This window comes from Leucoraja erinacea, chromosome 33, assembly GCF_028641065.1.
Source record: "Leucoraja erinacea ecotype New England chromosome 33, Leri_hhj_1, whole genome shotgun sequence".
NCBI lineage: Eukaryota > Metazoa > Chordata > Chondrichthyes > Rajiformes > Rajidae > Leucoraja > Leucoraja erinaceus.
The window spans coordinates 17,687,688-17,700,645 of record NC_073409.1 but is presented as its reverse complement, the minus strand read 5'-3'; the positions used below and the strand labels follow the sequence as shown (position 1 = coordinate 17,700,645).

Here is a 12,958-nt window from a genome sequence, read left to right as displayed (position 1 = left end):
CTTCCAACCAGGCCAATTTTTCAAACGCAGTCTGACTCGCAAGTCAATCGATTTTCTTAAAATGAACTTTGCCAACAGGCACCAACTGCCCCTCGATTGGAGACAAACGTTTCAGCCAGCGGTCCGGGGCAAATCGGGCTGCGCTCTCCGAAAATTAATTAGGAATTCGATCGGCCACCTCGCTGAAGGGGAGACGGAGAGAGAACCACATTGGTGCAGGACTGTAACCTGCATGTCAGCCGCTGCGGTTCAAGTGTAACCTGGCGTGAAGGAAGTGCTTCAGAAGATGCTGAGAGTCGCAAGAAGGCACTACACAGAAAGAGCGGACAGATTGCAAGCATCAACCAGTCCATCAGCTGCTGAAACAAAAATTGCCCCTTCCCAGTGAGAGGTATTAAAGTTATTGGGGTCCCATATATTTCACAGTGCAGCCGAGCTTCAGAGTAGAACTGTATTACTAACATAACGTCTCTTGGTTCACCCTCCCTTGCCCCTAGTCATAGAGTCAGAGTCATAGAGTGATAACAGTGTGGAAACAGGCCCTTCAGTCCAACTTGCCAACATGTCCCTGCTACACTAGTCCCACCTGCCTGCGTTTGGTCCATATCCCTCCAAACCTGCCCTATCCATGTACCTGTCTAAGGCTTCTAAAGGTTGGGAAAGTCCCAGCCTCAACTACCTCCTCTGGCAGCTGGTTCCATACACCCACCCACCCACACTTTGTGTGAAAAAGTTACCCCCCTCAGAATCCTATAAAATCTTTTCCCCTTCACCTTGAACCTATGTCCTCTGGTCCTCGATTCCCCTTGTCTGGGCAAGAGATTACCCGATCTATTCCTCTCATGCTGTTAATAAGGTGAAGCTATGTCCTGATATAACGCCAGGTATCACTGTGGTAACATCCTGCCTGCTTTCCTGACTGGAAGGTTTTGGGGAAAGGAGATTGGTGAACTTTGGGAGGAGGAAGATTGGAATCGGCAGGGATTTACACTTCACATGCAACTATCGAAGCTGGAGCCTTGAGCAATAAAACAAAATGCTGCAGGAACTCCAGCGGGTCAGACAGCATCTGTGGAGGGAATGGACAGGTGACTTTTCCCTTCCTCAGAGTCTGGCTCAGATCACGGTGGATGAACAGGAGGGCAGCAGGATTCACCGAGGGGGCTGAGAAATATCCCGACCCGAAACACTGCCTGTCCTACCCCTCCACAGATACTGCCTGGCCCGCTGATAAGACACAGGAAGCCGGAGTAACTCAGCGGGACAGGCAGCATCTCTGGAGAGAAAGAATATATGACGTTTCGGGTCGAGACCCTTCTTCAGGCTGCTGAGTTGCTCCGGCACTTTATGTTTTGCTCAAAGCTTAGGCATCTGTAGGTTCAAATCCCGCTCTAGTGATTTCAGCACGTCACTTCAATGGGACACGGAAGCAGCGCTAGAAACACTAACCTTTGGACAAAATTTTGCACCAGGTCCTGCATGCCCCTGCAGCATGGTGTTGGAATAGTAACGGCGGGAGTCCTTCCTGGTGTTTATCCCCCAAACCTCACCAGCAAATATACATTTTCCGCTTGGTATGACAAGGTCTTTGTGGGATGTCAGTCTGGGTAAACGTACTCTCATGTTTACCGCATTAACCCCTCGGTTACAATGCAGAAGTGTAACGTTGGCTGTCATGGGTTTTAGCACAACGCGATGTGGCGTGAAGGATGTTACAGGAATGCAAGGCCCGTTCTCATCCACTCCAACAACGGGGCAAGCTTTCTTTACTAATGGAAAGACTGGTCTTGTAATCATTGAATGCACTGCACTGTGGTATCGATTGTACCTTACACGGCACGGGCCTGCAATCAGATGTCCACTGGTGCTCAGTTAGCTGGTCTAAGTCAGCCCAGCAGCAGAAAAGAGTCATGAAGTTGAATACCATGGGAAGTGGCCCTTGGCCCACTGAGACTAAACTGGTCTAGGTCAGACCTAGTAACAGAAGCATATAGTTATCCAGCATGATAACCAAGCCTTGGGCCCACTGAGACTAAACTGACCTTCAACTGTCCATTTACAATCATTCCATATTATTTGTTTTAAAGTCACTACTCTGGGATTCTGGGTATGTGGGGAATGGAGGAATATGGATTATGTGAGGTCTTTGGCATCATGTTTAGCAGATTTTGTGGGCTGTGTTGTTCCACGTTCTACAGAAACAGGCTCTTCGGCCTACTGAGTCCACATGGATATCAAGCATCCTTTTCGCCCCCACATTCATTTTATTCTTCCTCATTTCCATTAACCTCCCCCCAGATTTTCCCACCCACCCTCTCAACAGCGGCGACCAACAGAGGCCAATTAACCTCCTTGGCATGTGGGGATGGGAGGACAGCCAAGAAACAGGGGGGAGAACGTGCAAACTCCACAGAGTGAGCAGCTGGGAGGAGGAATGATTGCTGGAAGGGTGCGGCAGCGGCTCTGTGGGCTATGCCACGCGAGTGGTCTCATCCTGGGCTGGCACAACTGAGAACCAGATCAGCCAGGCCCCAGGCTGCGGATGGCCCTTCACTCACCACTGTTGAGGCCAGGCACAGGTAGAGCACAAACTGTACATTATTGAAACAGGCCCTTCGGCCCATTGAGTCCACGCCGATTATGGATCACCCACTCACACTAGTTCTATGTCACTCTACTTTCCAATCCACTCCCTACACACTTATTACAGACGCCAATTCACCTACAAACCCACACGTCTTTGGGATATGGGAGGAAACCGGAGCACCCAGAGGAAACCCATGCAGTCACAGGGGGAGCGTGCCAACTCCACACAGACAGCACCCGAGTTCAGGGTCGAACCTGGGTCTCTGGCACTGTGAGGCAGCAGCTTTACCAGCTGCGCCACTGTGCCGCCCCTTGGTGCAACAATGTCGGTTCCTAATGAATAAGGAAGGACCTCCTGTCTGCCAAGAAAGCAAGAAAAATGCAATAGGTTTGGAAGTGAGATGGGGGCAAGAATGAGCTTCATTTTCTGGGTAGCAATGAGAAGAGCAAGTAATAGAAACATAGAAAATAGATGCAGGAGGAGGCCATTCGGCCCTTCGAGCCAGCACTGTCATTCATTGCGATCATGGCTGCTCATCCACAATCAATAACCCGTGCCTGCCTTCGCCCCATATCCCTTGATTCCACTAGCCCCTAGAGCTCTATCTAACTCTCTCTTAAATCCATCCAGTGATTTGGCCTCCACTGCCCTCTGTGGCAGGGAATTCCACAAATTCACAACTCTCTGGGTGAAAAAGTTTTTTTCTCACCTCAGTCTTAAATGGCCCCCCCTTTATTCTAAGACTGTGGCCCCTGGTTCTGGACTCGCCCAACATTGGGAACATTTTTCCTGCATCTCGCTAGTTCAGTCCTTTTATAATTTTATATGTTTCTATAATAGTCAATGGATTGGAGACACAAAAGGCTGCAGTAACTCAATGGGCTAGGCAGCATCTCTGGAGAAAAGGAACGGGTTTTGTTTCGGGCTGAGACCCTTCTTCAGAATTGACCCGAAACGTCACCTATTACTTTTCTCAAGAGGTTCTGCCTGTCCCACTGAGTTACTCCAGCCTTTAGTGACTGTCTTCAGTTTAAACTAGCCTCTGCAGTACCCCCATACACAGTCAATGAATTGGTTTGGGATTATGGGCGCAATGTTGCTGGCTTAGCACAAAACTGTTATGACAGCATTCTGCATTTAAAATACACCTGATCTTCCAAAGGCATAATTTCAGGAAAAGTGAGGGACAAAATGCTGGAGTAACTCCAGGAATGGGTGACGTTTTGTGTCGAGACCCTTCCATCACCCATTCCTTCTCTCCAGAGATGCTGCCTGTTCCGCTGAGCTACTCCAGCATTTTGTGTCTTATCTTTGGTGTAAACCAGCATCTGCAGTTCCTTCCTACACATTTGAAGAAAAGTGCTCTGGATCATTTTGGGAATGATTGGAAGACCTTACTTGGGAGCAGAGTTACTGTGCGGGCTTCACTAGCCGTTTAACCTGGCGAGTCCCCGATCTTAAAGACTTATTTTCTCCACTACTCACCTCTGCTCCAGCGTTAAGTCGAGCCGGTTCCTGTCTGCTGCGGTTTGACCTCCTAACCCCATACACATCTGGGTATTCTTCCCACATCTGCAATATAAACAGACCATCATAAGGCCTGTACCCTCCCACCTCTTTAATTATACTAGACTTTTATTAACAAAATGCCAAAAACAGGTCTTAGTTTTAATATTATAGTCGAGCAAAAATAAAAAACGCTGTTTAAATTCGGATTTTTAAATGACGCTGATGAAGTCCTATTTAAGATTATTTCTGCCTTCGAAGTAAAACAGTTCTACCGTGAATACAGATGTGACAACGACTGTTGTACAAAACGACGTGCTTCAGGGATCCGAATAACTTTAAATGCACAGAATGAGACATTGGTCTAAAGTTGCATTAACTGAGTCAGCACCAGAGTGGCACAGGAAAAACTTCATCTTTCCTTCCTAACCCCACAGAAAGAAGCTTCATCGCAGTGTTCTGGTTCCAGAAACGTGTTACTGTGGTTGCCCTCGCAATAGCCTTTCCTGACACATTACTTGTTCAGAGTCGGGACTGCAGGTGGAATCCACTGTGGCAGAGACATGCGCTGTTATACACATCTGCTGACAGTGGCGTCACACTGGGAGAGAAGAGGGTGATAGAGCCTCTGTGGAAACTGCACTAACACTTCTCTTCCCCTCCACTATTTCTGTGCATTCCAAATGACCTGCCCAGCTGCACGAGAACAACGGCAGTCAACTGACTTACTGATCGATTCTCAGGTCTGCTTTATGCTTAAACCTTACGTTTATTCAGGCAACACTAGGTAGAAATAACTCCCCAATCTCCTACCAGCCTGGACCAAGTTGTTTGTCATCTATAATCAACGATTTGGATAAAAATATACAAGGCAGGAACAGCTTCTTCCCCTCAGCCATCAGACTACTAAACTCAACTCAAACAAAAATCTGACCTTTAATAGCCTATTGCAATTTATTTGCTTATTTATGTGTGTGTATATATATATATATATATATATTCAATGGTATATGGACACACTGGTCTGTTCTGTATTTATTTATGCCTACTATATTCTGTTGTGCTGAGTTAAAGCAAGAATTTCATTGTCCTATCTGGGACACATGACAATAAACTTTCATGAACTTGAACTTAAATTACACTGAAATAGGTGGCACTGTGGATAGCGAAGATGGTTACCAAGAATGAAATCAGGATTTTGATTAGCTGGGCGAGTGGGCCAAGGAATGGCTTGTGGAGTTTCGTTCAGTTAAGTGTGAGGTGTTAGATTGTGTTCAGTAAACCAGGGCACAGTGAACAATACAGAGAGTGTTGTGGAGCAGAGGAATCTAGGGTACGGATGTCAGGGATTACGGGGAGATGGCAGGAGAATGGGGTTAGGAAGGAAAGATGGGGTCATCCACGTTTGAATGATGGGAGTAGGCTTGATGGGCCGAATGGCCTAATTCTGCTCCAATCACTTATGAACGCATATAGTACATTATGAACCTATAAGTATATAGTTCCCTGAACGTGGTATTGCAGATAGATAGGGTGAAGAAAGTCTTCATCAGTAAGGCAATGGAGTATAAAAGTTGTGATATTGTGTTCCAGGCATGCAAGATGTTGGTGAGGCCACATATGGAGTATTGTGTTCAGTTTTGGTCGCCCTGCTATTAAGAAAGATGCCATTAAGCTGGAAGTGCAGAGAAGGTTGACGAGGATATTGCCAGATGAGAATACATTGCCGAGGAAGCTCTGAGATAGTTCTTCAGCGTCAAACGCAAAGGTACTGTATTGGCGCAGCAAGCAATTAGGGAGGTAAATAGAAAACCGGGGACACAAGGAACTGCAAATGCCCCTTTACAAAAAAAGACAAAGTACTGGAGTCACTCAGCGGCTCCGGCAGCATCTCTGGAGAAAATGGATAGGTGGCGTTTTAGGTGAGACCCTTCTTCAGTCTGAAAAGTACTGACCTGAAACGTCACCTATCCATGTTCCCCAGAGATGTGGCTTGATCCACTGAGTTACTCCAGCAATTTGCGCCCTTTTTTAAGTAGAAAAGTGACCTTCATTTCAAAGTCGGAGTGTCGCTGCAGTCATGCAAACAGGTCATTGTTAGGGACTCCTTATTGAGGAGAGATGCTGGCACAGGAGACAGTTCAGAAAAGGTTCATCAGGGTGAAGCAGTTACCTTGTGCGGTAAGGCTGACCCGCCAAAGTCATTATTCCTTTTAAGTCGAGACTTAACGTTCACCTTTACTCTCAAACCTTTCTTGACGTCCTCTGAGGGAGGGCTATATGTATGTATTTATGTATCTACTTAATCTATGAACCACTGTTGTAAAACGTTAGTACCTCCACCAATGTAAAGCACTTTGGTCAACGAGAGTTGTTTTTTAAATGTGCTATAGAAATAAAAGTGACTTGACTTGACTTGACTATATTCATTGGAGTTCAGAAGAGTTAAGAAGTGATTGATTGAAACAGGTAAGGTTATGCGCGGTGGGAAGTAACTGCAGATGCTGGTTTACACCATAGACACAAAATGCTGGAGTAACTCAGCTGGACAAGCAGCATCTCTTGAGAAAAGGAATAGGTGACGTTTCTGGTTGAGATCCTTCCTCAGACTGAGGGTCAGGGGAGAGGGAGGCTAGAGATATGAAGAGGTTCAGAACTAAACAGAGCCGACGCCGATGACCAAGGAAAGGTGGAGCCCACAATGGGTTGGCACCAGGGGCTCGATGAGGGACAAGATAGAGAAGGCTTGCCTTCATGGAGGATTCTAGAACTGGGTGTGGGGACACACAAAGTGCTGGAGGTCAGACAGCATCTCTGGAGTACAGGGGTATCTTAAATAATTGGGGAGGGGGCACAGAGCAGCCCGGCATCCATTTTGAATCACAACCTCACCAAGCCATGAATCTTTGAAAAGTTCTATCCAAGGGATCAGTGCCGACAAAACCTTGAATATATTTCAGGCCGATACAGACGCATGTTTGGTCTCTGGACGAGCCCAGTGCTACGGGAACAAGCAGCGAGGGTGAGACGAGGCCATAGTCAGAATAGCCATGGTCTCATTGAAGGAACTCTGTGGTCTACTCTCTGGTGAGAGATCAGCTTGAAATAAGCTACACAGATGCTGTGTGAACCCCATTGAAAAGCCACAAGAACAGAGCAAATATTCACCGATGTTTTTTTTTCCTGTAAAATGTTATTTTACATAAGAATAGGCTCGTGTTTTGGACTGTCCATTGCCCCTCTCTCTGCAATCTCATAAGTTCATAAGACATCGGAGCAGAATTAGGCCATTCGCCCCCATCAAGTCTACTCCACCATTCAATCATGGCGGATCTATCTTTCCCTCTCAGCCCCAGTCTCCTGCCTTCTCCCTGTAACCTTTGACACCCATACCAATCAAGAACCTATCAATATCAACCTAAAAGACCCTGCATCTTCCAAATTACTCCCAGAAACTCCTGCCATTGCTGCTCCACTGTCATTCCGCCAGGGTTCCTTTCCAATCAACTATAGCCAGCTCCACCCTGATGCCTCTGTAGTCACCTTAACTCAGCAGTAATACCGACACACCTGATTTCATCTTCACCCTCAAACTGCAGGCTGAATTGTATCATATTGTGGTCACTACCACCTTCACCTTAATCTCCCAAACAAAATCCGGTTCATTGCACAATACCAAATCCAGACTCACCTTTACCTTAGTAGGCTTGACCATAAGCTGCTCTATGAAGCAATCTTGGAGGCACTCTACAAATTCCTTCTCTTGGGGTCCAGTACCAACCTGATATCACCAGTCTAGCTGCATATTGAATCCCACCATGTCCACTAGAACATTACATGCTGATTGTATCTCCTGATGTAAATTGTACCCTACTTTCTGGCTACTGTTCGGAAGCCTGTATATAATTCAATAGACAATAGGTGCAGGACTAGACCATTCGGCCCTTCGAGCCGGCACCGCCATTCAGTGTGATCATGGCTGATCATCCCCAATCAGTACCCCGTTCCTGCCTTCACCCCATATCCCCTGACTCCGCTATTTTTAAGAGCCCTATCTAGCTCTCTCCTGAAAGCATCCATAGAACCTGCCTCCACCGCCCTCAGAGGCAGAGAATTCCGCAGACGTCCACAGAATTCTTATCAGGGTCTTTTTACCCTTGTAGTTTCCTAACTCTACCCACAAGGATTCTCCATCTTCTGATCCCATGTCATCCCTTGGTGAGGACTGAATTTCATTCCTTCCCAGCAGAGACACCTCACCCCCGTTGCCCACCTGTCTGTCTTTTCGATAGGATGTGCATCCCTGCATGTTCAGCTCCCAGCTCTGATCTTCTTTCTCATCTAAGCCACCATCACAAGCCACCATCTTCCAGCCTTACTAGAAACGTGGTTGCCTACGTTAAACCAGCCTTCCACAGAGAGAGCCCAGCTCCAAGAACAGTAATTTGTGGTGGGATATTGGTGGGATGATATTGGTTCAAATAGCTCGGTTTGATTATGTAACAATGAATCATAAAAGCTAATAACTTTATAGAGTGAAGTGCTAGAATACATTTCAACCTGATTAAGGTGGCAGAGAAATGCAGATATATTTCAGCTACAAAGGATTTGTCATTAGTTCGGTCATATCAGTACAAATCCTGTGGCAAGCGGGACTTGTATCCTGTTGAGTCCAAACTTCATCGAGGAACACAAGTTATTGCTGGAGAAACTCAGCGGCACAGGCAGCATGTCTGGATTAATCTCCTGATGTAAATTGTACCCTACTTCCTGGCTACTGTTCAGAGGCCTGGATTAATCTAAAAGATGCCATCTGTCCCACTGAGCTACTCCAACTTTTTGTGTCTGTCTTTGGTTTAAACCAGCATCTGCAGTTCCTTCCTACACAAGTTATTGCTAACAGTGTAATGCTTTGTTGCATCGAGGGACAGCACTGATGCCCATTCCAACTGTCCCTTTATTTGGTACACATTGTTTACCAATCTCCTATACATTACGTCCTGTTGAGTGAAGATTACACGGCCAAAACACATTGCCGCAGGCATGGACAGCTGGAAATCTCTGCCAGGTCACACTGTGGGCAATTTTAATGCAAGAACCTAGGGGTATGGTCAGCAAGTTGCAAACCTTGAGATGCACCACTAATCCAGATAGATCTCTGCCAAATCTCTCACCTCAAGAACTTCCGGCCATGTTCAGAAGGTCAGTGGCGACTGGGGATACAAATATATTTTGGAGTGCAGTGGAGAGTGAGGGGATTTAACTCCAGCACAGTGACCATGGGCGGCACGGTGGCGCAGCGGTAGAGTTGCTGCCTTACAGCGCTAGAGACCCGGGTTCGATCCCGACTATGGGTGCTGTCTGCACGGAGTTTGTACGTTCTCCCCGTGTCTGCGTGGGTTTTCTCTGAGATCTTCGCCTTCCTCCCACACTCCAAAGACGTACAGGTTTGTAGGTCAATTGGCTTGGTGTTGGGGTAAATTGTCCTTAAGTGTGTGTAGGATAGTGTTAGTGTGCCGGGATCGCTGGTCGGCGCAGACTCGGTGAGAGAATTGCCTGTTACCGCGCTGTATCTCTCAACTAAACTAAACTTTGAACCCCAGTCACTGTGGCTGAGAAAAAATTGACGGAGGACCTGTCTAATCAGAACTGGCGACAATTCCATCAGACAACAGGGGAACATATCTAATTCCTTTCTTCCTTCAAGACTAGCCTGAGCCACCAGCATTCAGAATTTCCAACAACGGAAAGAAAAGAGACAATTTAATTTTTTACCGATGTTTTTTGCACCAGAATCAAACCAAATTCCAGCGTGCAGGTTCAAGAACTTCCGGCCATGTTGGGAAGGGGAGTGGCGGCGGCTGGGGGAGCAAAGGAATTTTGGAAGGATAAGACCCGGAGTGCGGTGGAGAGGGGATTTAACTCCGGCACAGTGGCCAGACAGCACAAGAGTTCCGGAGACGCACAACGTACAGATTGAGATCAATTCCTGCCACCCTCCGAAAATGTCCAGCATTCAGTTTCGACACATCCAGTTGCAGAGGGACCTTGGCCTCCCGCCAAACATCACAGGGATGCACAGGTCAACAACTTGCTCCCACACATCAAAGTCTACTTTTCCAATGGAAGTAATGCTGAGACCTGAAGCATGAACTGCGTCACTTCCCACGGACCATACCCAGCCTGCCGACAATCTGAAACCTTCAGCCCCTATTTCATTATAAACTCCCTGATGTTGGATTGTTAATCACTGAGACTTTCCGTAAAGCAACTTCCAAAGTAACGGCCTCAGGACCACCCCCCATGTTTGTTAAGGATGGAATGCAATTAATTATTGAAAGGCAAAATGTGATCATTAATCATTCCATGGTCTTGAAACTAACTCGACTGCACAATCCAAAATAATGGCAGTGAAACATCGAGAGGGTGGGAGAGAGAGGGTGAGAGAGGGTGGGGAAGAGAGAGAGAGTGGGAGAGAAAAAGTGAGCGAGAGAGAGGGTGGGAGAGAGCAGGAGAGAGATAGAGAGAGCGAGAGACAGAGAGCGAGAGAGAGTGAGTGAGATTTCTAATGTTGTCCCCTCTGACAGGGCCGCCCGCGCTTGGCTGAGGTCTGAGCTGTGACTCTCGTTTATCATGGGCAGGTACCTTTTTCACATCAGCTATCCTCTCCTTCTTGCTCAGCGGCTTGTCCTTGTTCTCGCTGGCAGTCTGCTGCAACTTGGAGCCGGCCGACTCGCTTTCCGATTGGGACTGAGACCCGGAGGAATCCGAGCTGCTGTTGTTGGACTCGCTCCCCTGCTCGCTCTCAGACTGACTGCCCGACTCTGATCCGGAGGCAGAGTGGTTGGATTCTTCAGAGGCCAGGTTGCTGGGGGATGCAAGGAGAATAGAGATCAGAAGCTGAACACTCGCTCACCATGGTCATGCTCAACACGTGACCGCAAACAAACCCACTCCTTGCCGCAGGGGCCGGAGATCACAAGATCTCATAGATACATAGTGTACCCTGTGGAGCATCCTGGACAATACAGCTCACCCCCTCCATGACACACACTGGTCAACCTGAGGAGCACCTTCAGCAACAGACTGGTTCCACCAAGATGCAGCACAGAACGCCACAGGAGATCCTTCTTCCCTGTGGCTATCAAACTGTACAACTCCTCCCCCTTCTATCGTGGGCTAGACTGAGACTGACCCCCCCCCCCCCCCCCCCCCCCCCCCCCCCCTTTGCACATCCCCAATCCTTTCCACTCGTCACGTTAATTTCATGTTACATGTGTTTTTGTGTTATTTATGACTGTTGGCAGATCAATTTCCCCCCTGGGTTAAAGAAAGTTCCGTCGTATCGTAGTAAAGACCAGTCAACAGGGAGAACGTGCGAACTCCACACAGACAGCAGCCTGGGCCTCTGGTGCGGTGAGGGAGCAGCTCTACCCGCTGCGCCACTGTGCCACCCTGGCCTCCTCGTGTCGCCTCTTGCTTCTGTCCAAAAATTATTTTCATTTTTAAACCAAAGAAATAAGTAACTTTTAATCATCTATATTACCCAATCGTATCGTGATAGAAATAACAGAAGATAGACACAACAAGCTGGAGTAACTCAGCGCGTTCAGGCAGCAACTCTGAAGAAAAGGAATAGGTGATGTTTCCGGTCGAACCCCTTCTTCAGACTTGGATATATATCAAACTAGAAGCAGGAGTTGTCTATGCGGTGCTTTGAACTTCTTCCGCCACTCATACAATCATTGCTGACCGTCCGTCTCTGCATCACGTTCCTGCACTGTCCCTGTCCCTGTCCCGGAGAAAAAGTCTCATCGACTGGTTAACACATTTGCAAGTCGTGCAAGAATAAGATGAAGGAATGGCACTTGTTTCTCCTCGGGAAAAAATTCTCAGAAAATCCAAATGATTCAAGAAGTGGATGCAGCACATGGACAGTGTGCCCCCTATAATGAGTGGATGAATGAATGACAAGTCACAGTGAAATTCTTTGCTTCAATACCCATGGTATGCAAATAGCCGCCACATAAAGGGCGCTACCAAAGATACAAAGTATCTCCTTGGTTCTACACCCCACCCCCCTCGTATCATGTACTCTGTAAATGGCTCGATTGTAATCATATATTGTCTTTCCGTTGACTGGTTAGCACACAACAAAAGCTCTACTTGTGTGCTGGCATTTAATACACAAAGATGCCCACAACATCTTCGTTCTGCAGATTGGCACGGGTTGCCTTCATTTATTTAATACTGTTCTTTCTTCTAAAATGAACTTTCCACTTTCCCACATCTTACTCCATTTAGCAGCTTCTTATTCACTCACACAACTCATCGTGTCTCTGTAAATCTATTTATAACTTGCGGTGCCTCTGATTTTTTTGTAGTCTGCAAACTTGGCTGCTGTATATTTGCTTCCCTCCTGCGTTTATAATAGTCTAAGATTGCCGTGAAGATAGCAGTGATAATATTTTAAGATTACCGGAAGAAACTTTTGCTTTGCGTGCTATCCCGACAGATCGGGCGCGAGTATATGACATAATGGAAGATAGGAAGAGTGCAGAATGCATGTTGCAGCTACAGGGAAAGCGCAGATGTAAAAAGGTGTGAGGGTGGCAGTAGGGCAGATTGAAAGATCGGGAGTTCATCCAGAGCATACGAGAGGTCCGTTCCTGAGTATAGTCTGGGTCTAGGAACCTGTTCTTGAATGAGGCCGCATGTGCTTTCAAACTTTTGTATCTTCCGCTCGACAGGACAGTGCATAAGTGATAGGATCAGAATTAGGCCATTCGGCCCATCAAGTCTACTCCGCCATTCAATCGTGGCTGATCTATCTCTCCCACCTAACCCCATTCTCCCGCCTTCTCC

At 47.1% G+C, this 12,958-nt stretch overlaps 1 protein-coding gene across 7 annotated transcripts in view; it reads right to left on the bottom strand.

Moving 5' to 3' along the window:
- Window positions 1-12,958, bottom strand: part of chd2 (chromodomain helicase DNA binding protein 2) — a 121,511-nt gene that overhangs the window by 79,951 nt on the left and 28,602 nt on the right. For 5 of the 7 annotated variants that reach the window (XR_008726126.1, XR_008726125.1, XM_055661483.1 and 2 more), the window contains exons 3-4: window positions 10,739-10,961; window positions 4,073-4,159 (exon numbers count right to left, since the gene is read on the bottom strand). Coding sequence is in view for 5 of the 7 variants with exons in the window: in XM_055661483.1 (XP_055517458.1) it covers window positions 4,073-4,159; window positions 10,739-10,961 (310 nt within the window). In the remaining 2 variants the exon portion in view is untranslated. The remainder of the gene's footprint in view (window positions 1-4,072; window positions 4,160-10,738; window positions 10,962-12,958) is intronic. The other 2 variants (XM_055661481.1, XM_055661482.1) reach the window with 1 other exon arrangement.